This window comes from Eurosta solidaginis, chromosome 2 (assembly GCF_040869045.1).
Source record: "Eurosta solidaginis isolate ZX-2024a chromosome 2, ASM4086904v1, whole genome shotgun sequence".
Taxonomy (NCBI): Eukaryota; Metazoa; Arthropoda; class Insecta; order Diptera; family Tephritidae; genus Eurosta; species Eurosta solidaginis.
This window is the reverse complement of record NC_090320.1, coordinates 295,599,935-295,626,338: the sequence shown is the minus strand read 5'-3', so window position 1 is coordinate 295,626,338 and position 26,404 is coordinate 295,599,935. Positions and strand designations below refer to the sequence as shown.

Here is a 26,404-nt window from a genome sequence, read left to right as displayed (position 1 = left end):
TTTCGGTGGCCTTTTTTGACGTTGAGATCGAAGTTTGTTGGAGACAATTGAATAATATATGTAGGAAGGTAGTTGGTAGAAAGACAGTATTCGAAAACCTATGTACGTACATATGTTTGTAACAAATACAAATTAATTGTAAGCGCCGCACATAATTAAGATTCATTAAGTTTGCATTGCGTAAAGCAGAAAATGCGTAATACAAGCCAACAGCAAGCAAATAATAAAATACAATTGACAATCGAATGCTATAGTGGATGTGGTTGCAGTAAGTACATAGGTGCTTCGAGAGTGTAGTGCGATGGCATTGCATTTCGCAAACGTTGATAGGTATGATTGTGCAAAAGCCTAGACTACAGCGGATAAGCGCTTAAAAAACATATTTTATGCATTACAACGACGAGCCATTTTGACGTACGACAATATGACGGACATGCGTAGCATGAAGTGAGTCGACGGTACATTGAAAGACAATTTATGCAAAAGTCATAAAATTAACAGAAATAAAAAAAATTCTAACAAGTGTGGTCTGCAAGAAAAAAAAAAACAAATAATAAAGGGAACACATTCAAACAAAAATAATATAACGTAACAATATGTGACGCAACATAACATAACATGTCACAAGAAACCATAAAGTAATGCTTAAGCTGTTCAGCTATGCCTAACATAAAAAAGCATATCGCAGCACAATACCAAGTATGTTAAGGAACATACCAAAACTGAGATGAATATTGAAAAACTGAAAAAAGTTCAATAATGAAATATATACAAGACATAGCCTAACATATTTTGGCGAATATTAGCATCACTATGCTGTTAGTAAATAATCACAACAACAAATACAGCCACCAGTCAAACTTATGTAAATGTACATATACAAGGCGATGAAGAGATTATCTCACATATACGTATGTAGTCAACAGAAGAGCAGAAGCTGTTACTCACACATACACACGCATATAACTAAATTGCCAAGCAGGAGATACAACAGTGCTAGAAGGTGATCTTAGATCTTAGGAGAAATATGCGGACGAGACAACAGAGAGTATAAAAGCAGCGCAAGCTGAGGAATAAATAATCAGTTTGATTTAAACACGCTTTTGTGAAGTAAGTGGTATTGAAGTATAATTGTACTACTCCCAAAGTAGTCTATATAAAGACCATTTTGCAATACTGGAGTTATTTATTCGACAGTTCAGCGACACGAACGTTAGCAGGAGTTGTATAATTATCAGAAATCCACAGAATTCGTTACAATATCACAACTTAATATAGCCTAACATATCACAGCCAAGCATATTTGCTATTTAAATTGTTAAACCACGCACAACATAAAAACACAACTCCACATAATGCGAAATATAGTATAAGAACGTAAGTATTTTTAGAAAGTTGAACATGAAAAAAACATAACATAACAATTGTTGAGTGTTTTTTATTTCGCTTGGAAAAAATAACAGTTTTTTGTTGAGTTTTTCAATTCGCGCGAGATAATAACACATATTTTTTTTTTTTTTATTTAATACAAGGGATGAAGTTATCTATTTTTGGGTGGCACATATATCGTTTTTTTCTTTAATAGTGTTTGAACTTGTATGGTGGGTATAGATAACGTTTCCGAAACTGACAGTTAGTTGATTATGGGTTTAAATTTTGCAAGAGAAAACCATTGCTAGTGATGAAAAATAAAATAAGATATTGCATGATGTCGGTCGTACCATTCTACGCCGAAGAGGAGATTTTTATCTCTATCAGATCCCATTTTTACAGAGTATACAAATATCATCGATGGTGACGATGCGTAATTTGTAATTTCGTGAGCTCAAGGCCTAATCACGATCTGCAAGCAGCTTTTTCTTTAAGCTTAAATGATAGAAACACAAGTAAAGGTCACTCATAATTCACTTTGACTTTTGAGAATTGCTTTCCGAAGGCTGTTTTAGGTTTCCATACATAAAAAATGCGTTGCGAAGAAAATATGAAACCCGCTTCGAAGGAAACAGGAAACCAACAACTTGGGCACAAAACTGTTTACTAAAAAAAAAATCAGCGTACTCCAAATAAAAAGTTTGAAACTATCGTAAGATTTTCTCGAATTATCGAATTTTTTCGAAAACGTTTTTGAGATTGGTCTGAATAGTTTCAGTTACAAAATTCATAGAAGCTTTTTCTTAAGCTATTGAAATAAATAAGAGAATTTATTTGAACAAAATTTGATTTAAAATTGTCACTGTCATTTTTATGTTCGCAGCTAAAATTATTTCAGAACAATCCAATATTTGCTTATTAAACATATTTTGAGACAATATTTCTTTGTTATGACCGATAACAGAGATTTTCTCGAATTATCGAATTTTTCCGAAAACGGTTTTGAGATTGGTATGAATAGTTGCAGTTACAAAATTCATGGAAGCTTTTTCTTAAGCTATTGAAATAAATAAGAGAATTTATTTGAACAAAATTTGATTTAAAATTGTCATTGCCATTTTTATGTTCGCAGCTGTAATTATTTCAGAACAAGCCAATATTAGCTTATTAAACATATTTTGAGACAATATATCTTTGTTATGACCGATAATAGATATTTTATTTTTAGCTATAATGGAGCACATGTTGCTCAGAATGTATTTACTTGTATATTAAATTTTGTTTGCTCGTTTTTTTATAACTTTTTTATTGCGCGTTGCAAAACATGCGTATTTCTCATTAATATCTGTTAGCTTAGCTATCGATCGCTTATCAAAAAAAAAAAAAACAATACCAGCTACTGATTTGCTTAACGTGTGCTGACATATAAACCGATCGAGAGGAAGAAAAAGCAACTCAACAGAAAAGCATTCCAGCTTCAAAAAAGTTTTTTTTTTTTCATTCACATCAAATCTGCTACATATTTCGAATAGATTCGTGTCCAAACAAACATTTCTTTATATCAAACAGACAGTCAGCTAGTCAGTCAGTTTTTCTTAGAAGATCACTTTTTATGTGCAGGAAGTTAGAGGCAGTGTGTCAGAAGCACAGAACGCTGCACGCACATATTTCAACACTGAGTTCAACATATGCAGCGAATCAGCTCCTCTTTTTGTTTAATGATTGGTGTCAGTGTTGAATAAAGATGTTTTAAGTTTTTTTTTTGTGTATTTCATTCATTTGTTGAAATGCTGTAGACAACGAGACTCAACATTTATTGCGGCTGCTGCCCCTAAAAAATAACCAGAAACACAGATGTGCAAATTTTGTTACGTTTCCCTTTTGAAAAATTATTTCAAAGATAGTTTCACACTTGTTGTATGTACTGCATGTTCTACATAATCGTTTTGTTTGTTTGTTTCTACTTTGTTACTTGTTTTTTTTTTTGTTTTTATTTTTATTTTGCTAAATATTTATGTAAAAAATATTTGTTTTTTATTATCATTGTCTTGTTAGCCTTCCTCTTCATGTTTCATTTTGGCAATTGTGTTGGAAATATGTTTTTATGATTGATCAGCTTAAGGGATTTGCTGACGCATACGCTTAGAATATAAATTTGTCTACAAAATCACACGCGCGAAATATTTACATATTTATTATTTTCGCATGTGTTCAAATATTTAAATTTCTGTGTTTTATCCGTTTTATTTTTGTTTTTTCGTTTGCATTTGCTGTGTTTTTTTTAGTTGTGCTATTTTTCGCATGGCTGTCAATGATGTTGGCGCCAGTTGTAATTTGTGCGTAGATTTTTCCATGTTACCAATTGATATTTGCAAAACATATCAATGGCTCAATTAGTAAATGGGGCGTGGCGATGAACGGCGTGCATAGAAATAGCAGTGAAAAAATGCTGTAATTTTAAGTTTTATTCAAAAGTGTTCTTTTTAAAAAAAACGCAATAGATTTTCAGCTGGCTGTAGCTGTTTCTCTCTAGACCATTCTCAAAGAAATTAAATTAAACAGTTGAAACATATCTATAATAAAACTGACTTCAAACTAGATTTGTTGAATGTCTTTTGAAAATAAAACATAGGCGGACGTATAAAACGACAGTTTTAGAAAAGAACAGCAGATTTGAACTCAAATCGAATGAACGTTGAATCAGAGCATCAATAGAGTTTCAAAACAGCTTTAACCGTTTCAACCGATTTGAACCGTTTCGAACCGGTTCGCGAGTATTTGCATATAATAGTTTTTATCAAAACAACTTTTTTCTCAACAGGAAAGGTGCATAAATAACAATAAAACAGCGAAAGATTTGTAATACATAGATAAACTTTTGTAATCGAGTTCAAGCCACAACTTCTGAATGAATTGAAAACGAACTCTAATCACACGAATAGAAGAACACAACCTCAGACTTTTACTTGTAAATATTGTACGTAGAATCAAGTCATCAATAGTTTCAAAACAGCTTTAACCGTTTCAAATCCAATTCAACCGATTTGAACAGTTTGGAACCAGGTTACGGGTATTTTCAAATAAATACATATAATATAAAATATAGCAATCATGTTCCATTGAAAACTTTTTTACTAAATGGAATGCTGAAGCGGCAAGTGAAATAAGGTTTAGAAAATTTCGGGCTGACGTGCTGAATTGACGGGTTTGAAGCCTTTAGTTGGAAACAATTTGTGTTCTTTATGTTTTTTTTTGGTTTTTCTTAACTATAGTTCAATTAAAAAAAATTTACTTTCTTAAATACTTCTTAAAATACTTCTTTACAACGTCCTATCTAACGTTAAAATATATTGCATTTCTGTTTGGATAGCGCTTTTTTGAAACAATTCATAAGAAGTACTTCAAACAAGATCAGAGATAGGGCAGTTAAGAAACGACAGGCGAGATAGGGTGATATTCCACTCAGCATGTTCTTAGTTCTAGAAGACCGCCGTTGTTCTAAGGCAACAAACATTTGAAAATTGTTCTTATCGTGCCCTTTTTCACATATTTATTAACATATCAATAGCAATTTCAACAAATCTTAAGTTTCGAGGTAGGATTTATACATTACAAAGAAATTTAGATGATTGCCATCTCTTATTAAAACATAAAAAAGTTTTCATGCACTGTAACCATTTTTTTAAAACAATAGCCAATTATGCAATGCGCTAAAAATTACAAAGAAAATTTTAAATGGGGGAGGAAATGTACGCGCTGATAACAACGCAGTTCCACGTAATCAAATTTGAAAGAATTCTACATCTTTTATTTCTGTTAAATCATCTCAACGATCTCATTCATAAGAGTCCTAGAACTTTATGCCGCAGTAACTGATAAGCAAAATTTTAAAATGAATTAGGTAGACTATTTATATGTTTAAAACATCGTACATGTAGTTTTCAAAATGTTGAAAAAAAAAAACAATAATAAACTCTGAAACGAGTGCAAAGCAAAAATCCCATGGCTTTATCAGTCACGTCTGTTATGTGACTAATTAGACAATGCCATATGGCGGATGATTATACTTTAACACTAGAAATGTGAAGTAATTAAATTTTTAAATCAAATACTAAAAGAAGTTATTATCAAATTTGGAGAAAATAAATGGGAATAGGGCATAAGGTAAAAAATCACGAGGTGCATATAAAGAAAGTAAAGGAAATGTATAAATAATGTAGATGAGAAAGTTGAAGGATTAGAAAAATAAAAGGAAGAAAAGAAAATTGTTCAGATGAAAAGCGCTACTAGAAGATGAAATGCGCAGAAAGCTCTTTATTTTTCAAATATTACGTAATTTTTGTTTTTTTTTTTTTTTAATAAAAAAATAAATTTTGAGTACTACAGGGTTAAGGAACGCCACGCATTTCACAAACGCTTGCAATAAAATGATAACCTTTTGACACGAAATAGCTATGTCGTTGTTTTGACTATATGACGAGCTAGACTGCGAATATAACGAATTTACTACGCTATTTGATTAAATGAAAAATTTGTAGTACTAATTTAAAGAGCTATGAAATAGAAAAATAAACATTTTTTAGTGTTATTTTGCCTACAAGTTATTGAGATATTTTTAAATATCGGCTTTCCCAACCGATTTCTTTCAAATTTTGATAATATAGAAGTTTCATGCTCTGAGTGTCATTTCAAACAAATCTTTCATATCGCTAAGGAATTTGGGTATCCAAAAGATGGCGTTCAAGTCAAGATATTTCTTAAAATCATATTTATATCTCGATTTATTTGAAATTTGTAGTATAGATTAACTAAATGAAGTTTGGCCTGACTATTGAGCGGAAAAGGACAAGGGAAAGAGAAAGCGAAAATGAGAGTAAGACAAAGAAAGAGAGAGGAAGATAAGACGGATGCAGAGGGAGATAGGAAAAAACCTGCGTGAGAGAAGCAAAAAGAGCTGCCATCTAGAGGCAGTGGTAGATATGAATACTTCAGGTCAATCTATGTGAAGCTAGATTAACAGGATAGAAATAATTTGTATGGAAGACCGGCGCTTGCCGCGTCAACTAGGTATACGAATTTATTTTGTTTCGATTTTGAAAATTATTAATAATGAACACCATTGAAATCGGATTCGACTTTCACGAAAATTTGCTGGGTTGTAGAAACAAATTAAAAATTATACCCGAATTTAAAGTGGACGTAGAGATTTGGTACCATTTCAAAAGTCTCGATGCGTAATTTTTAAACAGTGACTAAAGACAAAAATGAAGTGTACTTTTTACGCGTTTTGCTGCCATTTTGCACCTTCTTCAAGGATTCTAGAACATTTGACAAAATATAAATAATTAAAATTAGAATCTGCAACCGGAGTCACATCGAACAAACACACAGCTGACTTAACAAATAAATACGAGTTTCAGTGATTTGTTGCACATTCAGCAGGGAATATTGTTTATTTGAAAAAATATATAAGTATTTACAATTGCAATTGCATATCGAGCGTTACAACCAAACAAAAAACACAAAGTTAACCTCGTGAGTAAGAACATTTTTTTAAATATATTATCCTCCCTAAAAATGGTCAAGGTAGGCAACGAAAGGCGCGAGAGGAAAAAGGAAAGCCCCTGAGGAGTGTGCAAAATAACACCAAAAATCGTAGAAGAAAAGTGGAAACCTCCCTTAAGAAGTTAGAAAATGATGCCGAAACGCGTAGTAGGATAACGGAACTGTAAAGCTTATTAAATTTGCTTCAAAATAAATTTAAAATGTCGAACCAACAAAGGTCAACAAAAAAAATTACTATGAGAAAATTTGTATCTGTTACTATCCTAGAAATTTTTTTACTGAAAGTTTTGAAGTTTTTTATCTTATCTTTTAAGCTGTATTCCGGACGCAGCACACATTTTTTTACATGAATAGGCTATTCATTCTTCTCTAATGCAGAAATTGGATTTTTTACCAGAACCTCTCTCAACTTTTAAAATCTCAAAGTATGGTGACACCTAAAAAAAAATATCACTAGTCTTCTTATAAAATAAACCATAAGAAGCATCTTCTCATTCCGGACTCTTTTAAAGGCAAAAAGATCTTTCCAATTCCGCTCATATTTTATGCCGTTCAAACACATTTTTTCAAGCCTCAAGCGCCGACTTATTTCTTACAAAAAATATTTACATACATGTATATAAAAAATATGCAAGCACGTTTTTGATGCTATAAAAGGGACTTGAAAAGGTTGAGGCGATCATGTGCCATAAAAGTCAAGCGAAGCTGTGTAGCAGGTTATTTTGCTCAAGGGCTAACTGTAGAGCTAAGCAAAACGAAGTGTAAAATCCTACAATTTTTTTATAGCAGCGCAGATCAAGTGCAACTGTTGAGCCGATTGAGATCGCTAAAAGGGGTCACGCTTCGTCGTGGCCATAATTTATTACAGAGCATATTTTCAACGAAAAGTTAAAAAAAAGAAAGAAAAATATTTTAATACAAATGATGGTAAAAGGAAGCAGAAATGTAAAAAGAGAAAACAATTTATAAGCAGCTTATGCATTTTATTAAATTTTTCACCGTGCACTAATTTCTTAAGCGCAAGGAATAATTTTGGGTTTAATCTTGTGTATCAAATCAAAAAAAAAAAAAAAAACAGAAAGAACAAAAGTCGGTTTATCATGACGACACGCTCGCACTACCAGCAAAACTCTAGCAAGAACAAGCGTAATAAATTAAATTTTCTTTTCTTTGTAATACAAGTAACAATGTGTGATTTTTATTTCCCAAAGGAAATAATCTTTAAAAGGTTGAAGTCTGCACTGCAAGCTAGTTGAAATTTTTCTTCAGCAATGCACCCAATTACACGCTTTGTTCTATTCCCCACCAAATAGCACTTAAAAGGAAATCTTAAATGAAGCAAAGAAACACCTGTAATGGATAAGGTCACGTCATATAAGCAGTGTGTATACAACTTAGGGGGAGCAAGTATGATGAAATGAAAGTAACTTAGGGGGAGCAAGTATGATGAAATGAAAGTAACTGCTTGTGTCACACCAATCACAAATTAATGCAACACAATTTAATAATCACACAATAAATGTCGCGCTGCACTAAATTCCAAAGAATCAAAAATATGTGCGCACAATAAGAAGTGAACAACCCTCAAGGATAGATACACAGAGAAGTTACAGATGTTGCATATTGATGTTTTATTCAAAGACAATCATCACACACGTAAAGAAAGTAAGCAAGTAAGCAATAAAGCAAAAAAAAAATATTAGAAATCAAAGTAAAATATATAAAAACAATCATTCAATGTACGCGTTTTCCAAAGAATGTCTACCGTCTACACAGCTGTGACTACAAATGCAGTCAAATTTTCTCACACAAGCAGCCGCTAGGGCGTAGGAAAAACCAAGAAAAGCAGCAGCAGCCGTGTACTAATAGGGGGAATATTTGTTGCTTTGGAAATTACACACATGGGAGAAGATTCGGTTGCATTGAAGCAAAGGAATTGTACCAACAAGTGCTGCTCACCTCTGTTGTTGTTTTGTTGTTTGTTTGAAGCACATGTGTTTTTGTTAGGCAAGCGGCTGATTTTACCTGCTAAAAGCAGTTGTACAAATATATTTGACTCACTGCCCTCCTGAGTTACAGACACCTTAAACCGGTATACACAATCATATGTATTAAGATTAGGGTGGTTCAAAAAAAAAATTAAAAAAAAGGAGGAGAGCATTTGAGTTTAAAGACACCAAGGATTATTGCTCCACAAATGTCGATCGAAATATTTTAATTCTTATTTCCATTCATATTCAGCACTGAATTTACTGATGAATTTATTTGTTTTCAATGCATGACTAAATTATTTGTACTTATATATAAATCATATAATTCGCGATTGTTTGCAATTAAAAACTGACCATAGAATTAAAAAAAGAAATAAGTATTAAAAAATTAGTTTTTCAAATATTTAAAAATAATCGTATAAATAAAAATAGTCAAATAATTTTTTCGTAAACTAACTAACTAAATGGTTTTAAATTATATAATTATATCTGATTATCTGATTATTTGATGATTTTACTTGACTTGCCAATATTTCGTTATTCGATTATCGTTGATTACTTAATGCTTTTGAATATTCGATTTTTAAAAAACTGTTTATTTATTTTTTTTTTTTTTATTTGTTACTCGATTATTTTTAATTATGCCACTGCTTTTACAATTTCACTGGCTTTTATATAAATGTTTTTTAAATTATTTTATATTTAATTATTTGCCGATTTTGTTATGTGATTTTTTTAAGTTTTTTGAGTGATTGCTTGAACAGTTTTTATTTATTTATTATTTGTTAAAACTGTTGTGTTAAATTATTTGATTAATTCTATATTTATAAAAATTTTGATTGTATTATTTTTTTCAATTTTGTTATTATTTTTGGTCACTTGACTGATTTTAAGTATTTGATTATAAGATTATTTTGGTAATTTTTATTATAAAATTCTGTTTAGTTATTATTGATTATTTTGAGTTATTTGAATATATTTACTAGGGTGGGTCAAATTTATTGTTGAAAAGGCACATCCAGTTTCTGAATCTATGACATCCAGTTTCTGAATCTATGGGTCATACTGAGTAATATTGTCCATGGGACAATAGGTCTGAAATGAATTTCGAGCCTCCCTAATTTTGTTAGAAAATTTTATATCCCAATCGGAATCCGAATTTGACATTTATTTTCATGTATTTTATTTGTGACAGCCGCTATCCGGATTGGGATATAAAATTTTCTAACAAAATTAGGGAGGCTCGAAATTTATTTCAGACCTATTGTCCCATGGACAATATTACTCAGTATGACCCATAGATTCAGAAACTGGATGTGCACCTGAAGTTTTCTCCCCCTTTTTTCCCCATACAATTTGATATTTACATATACTGTTATTTTTTTTTTTATTATTTCCCTCTCTCAATTTTAATTATAACTTTTAGTTACTTGATTTAAATGATTTTGTTATTTTAAATAATTTATTGTTTTTGATTATTTTTATTATTTTTTATTTTATTTGTTTACTACAAACTATTACAAATTATTTTATTATATTTTCTTATTTGATAACTTTTAATTACATATTTTAACTATTTTTAATTGAACGATTTTTATATATTTATAAGTCTTTAATCTATTTTAAGTGGTTTGGTTATGAAAATGTCTTTAAGGTATTCGATTATATTTAATTATTTATGTTTCTTTTATAAATTAAGTAATTTTTGATTTGAACTTCAGAATTTTGATTATTTTCAAGTGAATATTTGAATTTTTGGCTAGCGTTAGTTTTTTGATAATGATTATTTTTTGACACAAATAAACACTCACACACTTGGTCTTGACTAACGCTTGTAAAAAAACATAAAAGTTGCTTGGAGTTACTAAAAATTAAACAAAACAAGTAAGGAAGGCTAAGTTCGGGTGTAACCGAAAAATACATACTCAGCTGAGAGCTATCGAGACAAAACAAGGGAAAATCACCATGTAGGAATATGAATCTAGGGTAACCCTGGAAAGTGTTTGTATGACACGGCTATCAAATGGAAGATATTAAAGAGTATTTTAAAAGGGAGTGGCCCATAGTTCTATAGGTAGATCCAATCACCATGTTTCATTCCTTTTTCGTATTTGGTATAGAATTATGACATTTTTTTCATTTTTCGAAATTTTCGATAACCAAAAAGTGGACGTGGTCATAGTCGGATTTCGCCCATTTTTAATACCAAGATAAAGAGAGTTGACTGTTGACTTAATTTACTTATATACTGTAACCATATTAAATTTTTTGTTAAAATTTTACTTAAAAAAGTTTTTTTTTAAGTGGGCGTGTTCGTCATACTAATTTTTATTAGCACACATATAGTAATAGGAGTAACGTTCCTGCCAAATTTCATCATGATATCTTCAACGACTGCCAAATTACAGCTTGCAAAACTTTTAAATTATCTTCTTTTAAAAGTGGGCGGTGCCACGCTCATTGTCCAAAATTTTACAAATTTTCTATTCTGCGTCATAAGGTCAACCCACCTACAAATAATGAATTATCGCACTTTTTCGGTTTTTGAAAATTTTCGATATCGAAAAAGTGGGCGTGGTTATAGTGAGATGAATGCCCAGGAACGTACATACCGAATTGCATTAAGATACCTCAAAATTTACTCAAGTTATCGTATTTGCGGACAGACGGACGGACGGACATGGCTAAATGAATTTTTTTTTCGCCCAGATCATATTGATATACAGAAGTCTATATCTATCTCGATTACTTTATGCCGTTACGGGGTACCGTTATGCGAACAAAATTAATATACTCTTTGAGCTCTGCTCAGCTGAGTTTAAAAAAATAATTTAGTTGCTTAAATCTTGAATTTAATTAATAATAAAATTTAAAAATAATATCTTATTACATTAAGTTTAAGCCGCAACTAAAATCTAAATATTCATTTAGTTGAGTTTTCTTTCCAAATAAACTAATTATTAATCACTAAACAGCTACCGTAGTAATATTCTATCCTTAAAGAGAGACTTTACTATAGTCGATTTCTAAAACTATAAATCACTTTATTAATCATGCAGATAAAACAATCAAAAATAACGTCTTTAATCTCTTATTTAACAATTAAGTGAACAAATTGTTAAGTAGTAAAAATTAAATATTTTATTGTTTAAGTGATACTGTTAAAAATGCAAAAAAACTATTGAAATGTTAAATAATTTCTTAGTTATATTTATTATGTAACAAAAAATTATGATAATTGAGAACAAGAGAGTATATATGTGACCCGGCCTATGAAAAGAAAGCTTATGACTCAAAAAAAAAAAAAAACTACTACTACTAAGAAACTGAAGGAATTCATTGTTTATCTTTAACAGCTGTTTCACGTAATTTCTTTTTTGAGTCGTAAGCCACCTTTTCATAGGCCGGGTCACATATGTTAATCGTGCTTTTTTAATCTATATATTTTCGGAAATTGCTAACATTTTTATTTATTAATCTTTAAAAATGTACCTCTAATTTAATAATATATCGACCGAGTGACAGTCCTCAAGTCGAAGAGAGAAAAAAAATAAAAAGGTTTAATTGATCACTTTTTGGACAATCTACTTGTCAAATCGAGCTACAAAAATAATAGAATAATTGAAATTTTTGAAATAGTGAAGTAACAAAAGTTTAAAAAATTTACGTGAGTATTTAGCTATAAATGAAGCAGTGATATTTAATCAATAAATCACGAACTGCGTTGCAATTAATAATCATTATTATATATTAATCTTTTATATCTATCATTATTAAATAGGCAATAACAAATAAATCATGTTACAAACACATCAATAAATTTTCAGAGATCACCGCCATTAAAAAATTTACGTTTTACTTTTTAAATCAGAAAAAAAATTTATTTAATTTAAAATATATTTTCTTTAATATTTTAAAATTCCAGCGACAAATCGGATTTCATTTAACTTGAAAAACCTGATATTTCATCACTTGAATGACAAATTAATTGCGTTCTTTTCGAAATTTTAGGTTAAAAGAATAATAAGACTCAAAAAATAAAAAATGGAAATAAAAAAATGCTCACAACTCACCGAAAGTATTTCACGCGCCTCTTATTACGTAAAACAGAGAGCGAACAAAAACAGCTTTACATTAGAGAAAGAATGAATAACAATAAAAATTGTTGCTACAATTACGCAAATGAGTCAAGCAATGTAAATTAAAACATTTGTGTTATAACAAATATTATTTAAAAACAATAGCAATTAAGTAGAAACAGCTATATTAACAATGCATATGTACACATGTAAAACAAAACGGTGCTAGGTGTTTGCCAGCACGGAGAGCACAGATGTGTTGAAGGGCAGGTGCTACGCCCCACATCTGGATTACTTGAGAATTGATCGAGCCGACAAGTTGAGCAGTATTAAGTGAAAATTGATGAACTTAAAGGGCAGCAATTAAAGAGTCGTAACGACGATGTAAACATGAAGCAATTAATGTGGCAAAGCAGTTAAATAATTCCTGGAAATGTGTATATTTATTGCTGATTTAAAAAAAACATGTATTCAAATTATTTTTTCTGAATACTCGCATAGGCGCATAGGAACTTTGTACCAAACACGAGTGCTAAAAAATGTGTGTGTGTGTGCACTCAAGAACAAGTTGTGCAAAATGCTTGCATTTAGCAGCGTATTCGCCTGTAATTGTATCGGCGTGCTGGCTGGTAGACCGCTGCCGCCTATGGTCATTGTCTTAACATTTTAATTTGCCATTTATGTAAGCTAATTTGTTGTGTGATCTTTCTGATAATGTGTTGGTGTGCATAAATTGTGGCGCATGCGTCAGCGCATTTACGTTTTTATTGATTTAAAATTTGTTGTTATGAATTTCTTAATTTTGCTGGAGGTGGGTCACGGAGGCCGTTGTGTGATATGGCGCATTGGTTTTTTAATTTTGCGGTTTTCGCCAAATTTGAAAACGCTATGTTAGTACATCTGTATACTGTTTACTTGGCTACACATGCCGCCGACTTGTTTGTGCGCAGTTATAAATATTGTTAAATATTTTGGATGTAAATAATAATACAGAAAGTTTTACAAGACTATAATAGAATTACATTGAAATATTTGAAACGGTAATGAAACGGTTCAAACCGGTTGAATCGGTTATGAAACGGTTATAGGTTTTTTCGAAACTTCGTTACACAAAAATATAACTGCTCTTACAAAATAACGAAAAATATAACTAAATACATCTTTAAAGCCATTATAGCTAGTTTGAAATAAATTGTTTAACAACTCTTTAACTTGAATAGGTTTGTTTGTTTAACCAACAAAATGAAACAACTTAGAATACACACAAATAAATATCTAAAAAAAAGCAAAATATCTCTTTTAACAAATCAATTTAGCTCACCAATCGCTGGCTTCTTAATTCCCTCTTAACGAGACCCGTTTATTAAAACCAATATAATAATCAACTTCGAAACGTTCTAGGTATAAGTGCATTCATTAAAATAACCGTCAAGTGCGCACAGCTGTCTGCACTTACGATGAGCATAGCTTTGCAGATAGCACCTGTTTTTGCATAAACCAACCAATATACAAAAAAAAAATAACAAAAACGAATACAAAATTCGCGGAAACCCTTCACCATTCACTGTCCTTTCAGTTTGATTAATGATATTACTTTTTTGTTTTTGTATCCATTTTATATTACTTCTTACGCCCATCGTTGATTCAGCTGTGCATTGAGTTTAGTGTAGAATATTTTGTGAGTAAACAATTTGCATACCGAAAAAATTATCCTTAATTGCTGCTCAGTCACATGTAGCTTAAAAACGAAATGCACTTGTTTTGCGCTCAGAATGAGAACAAGTTTCAAGTTTAATGAATGCGGCGGGCTTAAGTATGCTAAAAAACAAAAAATGCGCAAAATATAAACGTGATACGAAATATGCATACTTTGGGTACTTTATTGCGCTTCGTATTACTTTTGGTTTTCTTCTTGTTATTTTTATTTGCCTTTAAACACTTTCAATTGTACAGTTCTGCGACTTTTTTTTAATTTACGTTGTTACCTTTGCGGTTTGAACTTGAAAATGGAGCTTGTTTGCAATTGATTTTTTTTGCGTTGATGTTCGATTTAATGCTTTTCTTTTGGAATTATTCAGGTTTCTTTTAACTGTCAGTCTCTTGAAGAGCTCAATCGAAAGACTAAAGACACGAACTTGGTTTTTGAATGAATTGAAATAAAAATTTGAGAATAAGCATAAAATAAATAAATGAAATAAGGATATAAATAATAGACACAACTTAGAACTTTTAATATGAATAAAATAAAATAAACTTAAATTTAAAAATATTTCAAAATATATACAATCATTTAAAACAAACATTTCAATAAACAAAAAAACAGTAACAACAAAACAAAAAAATAATACTAATTGACATATATATAAAACAAAAAACATAAAATAGTAAAAAACGCAATTACAAAAAAAAAAAAATTTAAAACACCAAAATTTTAACTGATACTTAGCAAAAATTAACAAAGGAAAGAAATAAAATTAAATTGCTACTACTAAAAAAATTCTTGGATGAAATATAAAAACATCACAAAATAAAATTTAAATAATAACTGAAATAAAAAATGGCGCTTTTTTTCTAAAGCTTCAAAATTTGTTATGCTCGCTTATAAAAAATTACAATTGGAAAACAAAAAAAAAGTTCCTTAATTTTTTTTTTTTTTTTTACTTTTCATTTTTTTCTAAGCGAGCAGAAAAAATTTTAGAGCTTTAGAAAAAAGCGCAATATAAACAAAAATAATAAAAATAAATAAATGAAATAGGCAAAAATAACAAAATTAATACTAAGTGAAATATATAAAACAAAATTAAGTTATAAAAATAAAAACAAAATACTCAAATGAATAAAAAATTTTTGAGGAAAAAAGATAACTGGAAAATAAAAAAAAAAAGTTCCTTAATTTTTTTTTTTACTTTTCTTTTTTTTCTAAGCAGGCAGAAAAAATGTTAGAGCTTTAGACAAAAGGCGTAAAATAAATAAAAATATTAAAAATAAGTAAATGAAATAGACACAAATAACAAAATAAATAGATAAAACAAAATTAAGTTATAAAAATAAAAACAAAATACTCAACTGAATAAAAAAAGTTTGAGGAAAAAAGATAAACGAACTGAAATATTTTATTCACAAACTTTAGTAATAAAGTAAAATTAAACATGTATAATTAAAAAATTTTACAAAAAAAACAACAAATAAATGAACTAACATATAGAGAAAACTTATAGAAAATGAGAAAAATAGTATGATTAAAAAAGTTTGTTATAAATTGATAAAAAAAAATTTAATTAAAAACAAAATAATCAAAACACTAAAAAGAAATAATAAAACACAAAAAAGTATAAACAAAAATAATAAACCGCCAAAATATAATAAATAAAGTACAACAAAATCAAAGGGAACTAAAGAAAAATCAAATAAAAATAAAGGAAATAAAAAGTTAAACAAAATTAAAACCGAAAAAAACTCATTAATGTAAAAAAAAATTTAAGTATGAAGAAAAAACAAAAACAAAATAAAATTGGTACTAGAAAAGATCAAAAAACATCTTAAATAAAAAAAGTTAAATAAAAAGTATAGATATGAACAAAGCTTTAACTGAAAAAGAAGAAAAAATCAAGTAAACTTGGAAATATTGCCCAAATGAAATTTAAAACAAGTAAGGAAGGCTAAGTTCGGGTGTAACCGAATATTACATACTCAGCTGCCAAATTACAGTTTGCCTACCTTCTTTTAAAAGTGGCCGGTGCCACGCTCATTGTCCAAAATTTTACTACTTTTCTATTCAATGTCATAAGGTCAACTCACCTACCAAGTTTCATCGCTTTATTCGTCTTTGGTAATGAATTATCGCACTTTTTCGGTTTTTCCAAATTTTCGATATCGAAAAAGTGGGCGTGGTTATAGTGAGATGAGTGCCCAGGAACTTATATACCAAATTTCATTAAGATACCTCAAAATTTACTCAAGTTATCATGTTTACGGACAGACGGACGGACGGACATGGCTAAATGAATTTCTTTTTTCGCCCAGATAATTTTGATATATAGAAGTCTATATCTATCTCGATTACTTTATGCCGTTACGGGGTACTTTTGTGCGAACAAAATTAATATACTCTGTGAGCTCTGCTAAGCTGAGTATAAAAAGGTAATTTAAAATTAATTGAAAAACAATTATAATAGATAAAAAGCAAAAAAAAAAGGTTATATTAATATACATAAGGTAAAATTAAAAAAGAAGAAGTGAAACAAAATCAAAATGAAAATAAAAAATTCAAAATATGATAAACGAAAAAAATTTTGTACATTAAAAAAAAAAAAAAAAATTCAGTACAATTTTTACAAATTTTTAAAAGGAGCTTTTCGGCCGATAAATAGAAGACAAAAAACTTAGTTTTTTCTTGTTCTCCTACGCGTTTCTATGTTTTTCTTTTACATCTTCATCAGGGAGTCTGGTTAATTTTATCGAAAGATATTAAAATATAGAATTTCTTTTATCTAATTCGCTTAACTGTAAAACTTATTGACTTAATTTAAAAACGACGCTTATAAATAACCGCTGAAATTTTTATACACTGGCAGAAGTGATTTGTAATCAAAAACACTAAATTTTAATCTGTTTTCGTATGACGTTATCCATTTCCTTTATAAAGCGAGAATGCACACAAAAGAAAACGAAAATTTCCTGTGATGGACAGGTAATTGGAAATAATGTTTTTATACTACATTTTGGAAACTAGTTACTGTAGTAATGAAGAGCTAATTAAGAATATTGGAAACGGAAATTAAAATTTTCCAAAATAGTAAAGCTACATTATTCCCCTTCTACAGGATGTAAACCTACGTGTCGCTTATACTTAGTAGCATCTTCAGAGGCGACTACTTACTTAATTAATTGGCGCTTAACCGTTTAAACGGTTATGGCAGCCCAACAAAGCGCGCCAGTCGCTCCTTCTCTCTGCCAACCGCAGACGCGTTTTAATTTGCTGGACTATGCTGATGTCTGGGTATAGCTCGTACAGCTCATCGTCAAATCTTCTTCGGTACTCGCCATCGTCAACGCGTAGAGGTCCATAAATCTTTCGAAGAACTCTTCTCGCGAACACTCCCAGAGCCGCTTCATCTGCTGTTGTCATGGTCCCTGTTTCTGCCCGTTATAGCAGGACGGGTACGATGAGTGACTTGTAGAGTATGATTTTCCTTTGCCGAGAGAGGACTTTACTTTTCAATTGCCTACCTAGTCCAATGTAGCATTTATTGGCGAGACTAATTCTTCGGTGTATTTCAGAGCTGATGTTGTTGCTAGTGTTGAGAGGCAATTGGTTTATATTAAATCATGGGTGAGTCAGTGGTGTTACTCACATCAGGTTAGGACCGAATACTTCCTCATTCCTGTGACGAATTGACGCAGACCTTACACTTTCTAGCTGGTTTTCTTAAATATTTCAATTAACTTTCTTAATTACATATACATATCTAAACACAAAATTAAGACCAATAAATTATCTACAAACGCCCTCGTTGATGTCAACTTACATAAATGCGCCATCAGCTGCTTAGCAGCGCAGTTAAGCTGCCACCGATGGCTCACCTTAAGCTACCATACGGCAACTGTTAATAGCTCATTGAGCCAACTTTATAAAAGCAGAAAAATCGTTGAATTTATGCGGCTAAATCAACGCGTATTGTAGCGCGACTTTGAGTCATGACCAAGCCCTAAAACCGCAAAGCCACAGTGGCGACGCGTTCAGCAGACGCGTTTAGCTCGTTTCTTAAAACGATTAAAATTCCCGTTTTTTTCTTGCTTTTTATTGCTTTCTATGCGCAGATTAGCGTATATTGTTATCTTAAAAGACCATCACGCTCTGCTCACAAGTTAGCGCCCGTCGTAAATGGTTTTGAAAATAATATCTGCGTGTGTTTTGTGCGCAGACGCGTAGGCGGCTTAAACTCGTTTGTGGGGGATTTCATTGTTTGTTTTTATTGTTAGCTTTTACTTAATAAAGTTTCAAACTTTTTTTCGAGCTGAATTAATAACAAGTTCGTTTTGTTATGCAAATTAGATATCAAGCGCGCAGACTCTAATTTGCATAAAAAAAAAAATTGTTTCTATTAATTTCGAAAATATGAAAATCAATATCGACAGCAGAATAGCTGACGTATATCTATTTTTTTTTTCTAGTGTATATTTTTATTAATGATTACTACGCGCTTTATGCGCTGACAAAAACACAAATTTCCTACCTTGATTTAACAAAATTTCGTTTTCTTCTCTCTTCGTTGCAGGTTCACCCAATTCCAACGATCGTGATGCCGGCTTCTGCTCAGGCAGCTCGGAGGGTGGCGATGATCTCGATCGCATCGATCATGCGCGCCTCGAACCCAGCTTCCCAACCAGCCCTACAGACATAACAACAGAGGCCTCTGAAGATTCAGTGGAAGTCAAGGTAACACCGATTGCGCTCGTACGCAATAAACGTAAAAGTTCGGAACCCTCGAAAGTAGTAGATGCATCCGTAACGGCAACAGCAGCGGGCTCTCATGCATCTGCACTATCGACAGCGCCGCTAAAGAAACGCATACGCTATACTTCGACCACTGATTCGGCTGTAGTGTTAACGCCTCCCACGCTTGTTACGCCACCACCAGCGCAGCATGACATCTGGGATCCTAGTCAAGTGCTACCTCATGAATTGATGCCAAATCCAGCGCAAGTATTTGTCAGACATCCAGGTGTTACGACGTTGCATCGCATTCCTGTAGTGAAGGTGGAAGAACAAGTGGAACCATTAGCGCTGGTCGCGAAAAAGTCCACAGAAAATGAACGTGCCGCGCATACGGTCACGCGCGCACTGCATACGCCAATGCCATGTACCAACACCACCGTCACCAGTGAACCAGCGCCATCCATTTATGTACCGAAAAAGCAACAAGCCACCGCACATAGTCAGCAGCAAACAAAGTTCCATGCCAGCACTGAATCCGTCCCACTAGCGTTAACAACAGCGCATACTATCACCCAGCACCTGAGTGCTGCAGGGGCGTCGATGAGTACGCAACACGATGCCCAACGATCTGTTGCAATAGCTGAGCAATACAAACCCAGTAGCGCTGAAGAAGCGCCAAGCGGTAGCTGTGGTACGGGTAGTGGTAGCGCGCGTCCTCAACAACGTAACTATAAGAATATGACACGTGAACGTCGTATTGAGGCAAACGCGCGCGAACGCACGCGTGTGCATACAATCTCAGCGGCTTATGAGACGTTGCGTCGTGCAGTGCCCTCATATTCGAATGCACAAAAGCTTTCAAAGCTCTCTGTGCTCCGTATCGCTTGTTCCTATATACTAACGCTGAGTCGCATGGCTGGTGAAGATTATAGCGCAGATGGTTCAGAACCAACGATTGCGGATTGTTTTGATGCGGTAACCGAAACGATACAGACTGAAGGCAAGATCAGAAAAAAGAAGGATGAATAAGCGGAGAGTTTTAGTGGTTCAAAAACAGCCTGTGTACAAAGGTTTCAGCATAGCTCGTAGCAATTAAGACTTTTCCTATTTAATAATTAGTTTTTAGAGTTTCTATTATGACTGAAAAGTGTGCAAGCAGTGACGCTGTGCTGTTTTGTTCAAAAGCTCAGGTGAAAGCTTTAAAGCTGAAAGAAAAGCTTTGAAAGTTAAATTTAAGCTAAAATTAAAGCTTTGAAGCTAAAAATAAAGCTTCAAAGATGAAATGAATGCTTAAAAACCCAAGCGAAAGCTTCAAAGCTCAAGTGAAAGCTTCAAGCCTTAGGAGAAAGCTTGCAATATAAAAGCGCAATTATAAATGTTTATATGCGTGAAAGAGTAAGAAAAAATAGCTTTAAAAGCGTTGATATGGCTTACAAAAAACGATCAGCCAGAACCTTGCGTTAAAAAGGGAATAAAAAGAGAAACGGCATGCTTTTGAAAACTTTTGTGAAAGCTCAATTCTTTTGATGTTAATTAACATATATTTTGGTAAGAACTTTGTGATTTTGCTTTATGCAAAAAGTGACTTTAAAAAGATATTTCTACCAAAAAAAAATTTAATTTTAAATTTATTTTTATGCAACAAAATATTAAGTGGTCAGAAAAAATTTAAAGGCAAAAGTGTATGCAGTAGCGTTCGAATAAAAAAAAAAAAAATAAAGCAACTCATATTATTAAAACAGTACAAATCATATAAAATGTAACAAAAATTAAAGCAAGCAATCAAAAAAACCTTTTGACAAAAATAAATTAGTGAGAAAAAAAATTGTTCAAAATAAAATTGTAAAGAAATTTTCTTTTTCTTTTTTTATGTTTTAAAATTCAAAAAACGCATCTTGCAAATGCAGAAAAGACATGGGAAAAAGAAAAAAAATAATGAATTCCACAAATTAAACAAAACATTAAAACGGTGCCAATTTTTACAATATTAACAGAGAAAAAAAATTGTTTTATAAAATTTTTATTATTATTGCTATAAACATTTTTGATATTTTTTATCCTTTCGTTTTATAAAATTTAACTAACAGATTTTGCCATTAAAACAAAAAATTAAATTCAATAAGTAAATTCAAATTTTGCAAAAATTCTATTTACAAAACCGTTCAAAATTTTCGAATACATACACACTTTTTACAAATCGAAAACAATTTTAGCTTGCTTTAAACCAAAATCTCTAGCCGTTCAAGACAATAATTGTAAATTTCCAGCAAATGGAATTAATAAAAAAGTATTTAAAATTTTTATATTACAACACAAAACCCAAAACTGAAAAATGACAATAATTGCATAAGAAATATAAATTAAAAAAAAATACAACAATATCCTTAAATATGTAAGCCTACTGAAATTTTTAAATCTCCTACAAAAACAAACAAAAAACAAAAAAAAAAAAAAAACAACTCTGAAATAAAAAAAACAATATTTTTCTCTTCATAATGGAAATTGTTGCATAAAAAAGCATGCAAAGTCCTAAAACAACAACATGTATAAAAAAAGCTGTTTATAAATAAATATCTGTCTAGCTACCTTATGTAAAACAATAAGCAAATACTATGCATCTGTTGTACTACAGAGTTATGTACATTGTATGTAAATTTAGTCTAAAACATAAACAAACAAATCCTATTGCTATTTTTTTTTCTTAAATAAAAGCAATTTTATTCTTATAATTAATATTTAATTGTACGCTCATTGTTTTTAGTTATTAAGTTGAAGTGCCATAAAATGCGTTAAAAAAGATAACAAAAAACAGCAATTAAAAACTTCAAAAAATTAAAAAATGCGAAAAACTATGGGAATAAAGTTCAAAGCTACACTTTATGGTGTTAAATTATGAAAAAAACTTAGTACTCGTTTGTTTTTCCTATATTAGAAGGATTGAAGCTTCTTCGGTAAGTATTAGGGATCTCTTTGCTGAAGTATTTTGGATTATATGACTTTAGGTGGTCACGCCTAACTCTTAATTACACTGTAAGTATTTCCCGCCTACTGCGGAGAGTGAATAGCACCGCTTCCAAGGTTTAGGGCAATTAACGCGTGATTCAGTACTTAACTTTGCCCAGGCTACTCGCTACATTTCCCTTTAGGATATTTTGAGTCTTCTCTCTGAGTGTAGGTATACAGCGCATTCAATTATCTCCGAAAATAACACTGTATAGTTAGGTCTCTCTCTTGCTAGAGTGATCAAGTGAATTTTATGCTTGCGTGCATTAAATTATTAATCTCGCTCAATGACATTGCTCGCTTCTCCCTCGCGCTAAAACATTGCTTCCAGAACGCAGTTCTTTTAACGAATCACCTTATCTTATAACTTTAAACGAGCAATTCTTGTTTGTTTGTATAGCCGAACGATCTCGACAACGCCTTAACCGATTTAAATGAAATTTGGCACAGAGATAATGTATCACCTTCTAAGACTTTCTACCTAGGTGTTGCCACTCAGAATGTTTCACAAGGTTGCCACTTATTCGAAATTTTAAAAAAAATTTTATGATATATGCCGTTATGGGTACGAAGCGATAGGTATTTCACTCCGCATTACAATAGCGACATTTTTGAGTAGGGTTGCCATTGAGGGTTGCCACCTTTTCGGAATTAAAAAAAATTGCATATGCCGATATGGGTATCAAACGAAAGGTATTTCACTCCGCATTACAATAGGTACATTTTTGAGTAGGATTGCCAGCATTTTTTGTTAGGCTTGCCATATAGGGTTGCCACCTATTCGAAATTAAAAAAAATTGCATGAGATATGCCGATGTGGGTATCAAACGAAAGGTATTTCACTCCGCATTGCAATAGGGATATTTTTGAGCAGGGTTGCCATTTAGGGTTGCCACCTATTCGAAATTAAAAAAAATTGCATGAGAAATGCCGATATGGGTATTAAACGAAAAGTATTTCATTCCGCATTACAATAGGGATATTTTTGAGTAAGGTTGCCATTTAGTGTTGCCACCTATTCGAAATTATAAAAATTGTATGAGATATGCCGATATGGGTATCAAACGAAAGGTATTCCACTCCGCATTACAATAGGGCCATTTTTGAGTAGGGTTGCCATTTCGGGTTGGGGTAGTTAGACGAAATAGTACTCTACTTAATCATATTCTATTAAAGCTTGAAAGGAAAACATTAAAGTTAAAAATCTTCGTAAAAAATCTTACACATGATTCGACTTAATTTTAAGTAATTTTCTTTTAAATGAATAATTGCAATTTCTCACAGATTACTATTAGAAAGATTTCTCAGCACAACGAAATGTTGCCGAGCGAAGCTCGGTCGCCCACGTACTATCACCTATGCGCGCAGAAAACCAATCTACTACAACAACTAGCGACCGATGCTTACTCTCGCATCCAATAATCTGCTGATCGACCAGCAGAGTATGTCCATTAAAAAAAAAATCTTAAATGATACGCCTTTCTGCAATTTACTAGGAGCTTCAGCGCTGCACGTTCTTTGCGATAAAAAAGTCAACAAGATAATATTTTCGGCTCGTATTATTTCGCCAGGTGGAATGCCAGAAATTTTTCGTGGAGCAAGTAGCCTTAAGGAATGTGTATGATCAATTGGGCCGGTTTAACACTGGGGACCCTCAACTCAAGAGCAAGGTAATTAGCAGAGAGGGAGAGGTAGATCATCACAAAGGGAAAGTGCCAAACCAAGTGAAATCAGAGGAGATATCTAATCACCGAGCGCCGCATCTGAAGAGTATTCAGCTTGCTCACTTACCACACTGCAAGCCAGCACCTTGTTTTTAATACTGAAAAATATTCGCGCCTTTTCTGAAATATCTGTAACTAAAAGACGTTATCCGACGCGCTGAAACTGTCGAAGAATTTAGACGAGGCTATCGTGCTCGAATTTTTTACAGATTTTGAAAGAACTTGAAATTTTTCTGCGCTCGGTTTGAGAAAAGGGATAGGGTTCGAGGGCGTGAAGTAGATATGTATAAGCGAGGCGGTCAGATCGGTACGACCACTTTTAGGTTACCACTAAACACTTTGCTATTGCGTCAACGCTCTTATCAAGACGTATACTAACCAATTGCATCTAAAGGAGGTGTCAGGCTGTGAGGGAAAACGAGTCGGTTGATTCACAAAGTGCTTTGAGGAGGGCGAGGACTGCAGACAAAATGACTTAAAATTGCTTGCGGGCAGTTCTCTCAAGGTGATGTTAGGTGGCTTAATAGGGATTAAGCAGAATATGTCAGCGTCCAGAAATTTGTCTCCACTCTGCACTCACCGAGGGCATTCAGAATAGACAAAAATATTTTCTAGTGTGATTGTACGATACGCATGCCCTCTCAACCTAATTATAGCCATTAATCTCATTCATGTGTGGAATCTTCACTGCTATAACAACAACTAAGCAGTGCCTATGGAAGAATTACAACATAGCCCAATGACAAACTAACCAATTTAAAATAATTTGTGGTCAATATTTCACTTCACAGAGAAAAAACCCCACAAACTTCGAACTAGTTTGTCTTTTCTAAGAACTTAATTAAAAAAATTAATTTGTTTATTATAATTCCCGCAGAATTTACGAGTGATAAGGTCTTAAATTTCTTTGGAATTGTTTATGCCTCGACGTCAAATCATATAAAGTATGGGCCCTTAATATTACCCTGGTTGGCACTACATTTTTCAATAACTCATACAAATTGTATTGGAAATATGAGTATTAAGAGCTAAAATTTCTAGAAGGCTAGTTTGACATCAAAAACAAAGAAAAACGTTTGAGATTGGTTTCGAGGAATGTTAATAAAATGTTTAAAACGCTCTTATCTGGTATATGCACAAAATTAGCTCTGAATAATTTGCAAATTAGTCTATAGAGTGCAAGGAACCTTAAGCACTTTTTACCATTCGCAACAATTTAACATTTCATACAGTTGTTATCTTATCGCTTCGACGTATGGCATGTGTGTATGAAGGTGAAAGCTAAAAAACACAAGCGAAACATTTTAAAAAACCGAAACACAGGGCCACATCAAGCGGCTGAGCAGTGCATTTTTCAATGAGAAAAAATACGTGGCAAGTGCTCCTAGATTTTGATGTGTTGTTTTTGTAGCAGGGCTTCGCGCCATCCAATAGACGCGACCTCTCACAAATTATCATAAAAGTCCTCTAACGGGAGTCCAATGAAACTTGTTACAGTATCCAGATCGAAGTTGAGCAAAAGAGACGCGCCTCTCCCTTGGGAGAATACTTTCCCTTCTACGAGTTCAGGGCATTATCTTTAAGAACTGGGTTCACCGGGCCATTCCTGGCATAGAGGTCTGACGCCATTTGGTGGATATCGCTGAGGGCCTGTTTGGTTTTTTTTCTTCTTCATGTAATCACAGGTGCCGTATTGTCTCATAATGCTTATGGAGATGACTTCCTAAAACCCTGGGAGGTGCGACCTCTCCAGTCAGATGTCTCTTGGGATGCCCAGGTTTCTGGATATTGTTTAGAAACTATTTGTTCAGCATTTCATAACGGGGGGTACTCCCTCCTCACTGTGTAGTTGGCGTTATGGAGACATAAGAAGACAGGCCGTAGCGGTTCTGAGAGCAGTGTTTTGGCATGTCTGTATTTTCATCCAGTGAGTAACCTTAAGGCTTGACGACTATATCGATGACGCGTAGCATGCCAGCGGCCGGTCAATTGCTTTTTAAGTGGTAATGAGCGTCTCTTTGTCTTTTCCACAAATGCTGCTGGCAAGAGATTTGAAGATTTTATAATGGCTATGGACTTAAAGAACAATTGCAGTTGATTTGTTTCTTAAGGTTGTTTAGAAAGACGTTGAAGTATCATTAAATTTAATTGTGAAAGTAAGCGGATTCGCGACCATAATCGTAACCATAACTGTATATGTAACCGTTGCCGCGACCATAACCGTAACCTTTA

At 32.3% G+C, this 26,404-nt stretch overlaps 1 protein-coding gene across 2 annotated transcripts in view; it reads left to right on the top strand.

Annotated features, from left to right (window-relative positions):
* The window catches only part of net, a 55,364-nt gene extending 34,199 nt beyond the window's left edge, over positions 1-21,165 (top strand). For both annotated transcript variants that reach the window (XM_067768622.1, XM_067768623.1), the window contains one exon: positions 19,285-21,165. In XM_067768622.1, coding sequence (XP_067624723.1) covers positions 19,285-20,474 — 1,190 coding nt within the window. In that variant the 3' untranslated portion in view covers positions 20,475-21,165. The remainder of the gene's footprint in view (positions 1-19,284) is intronic.
* Positions 21,166-26,404: the final 5,239 nt, after the last annotated feature.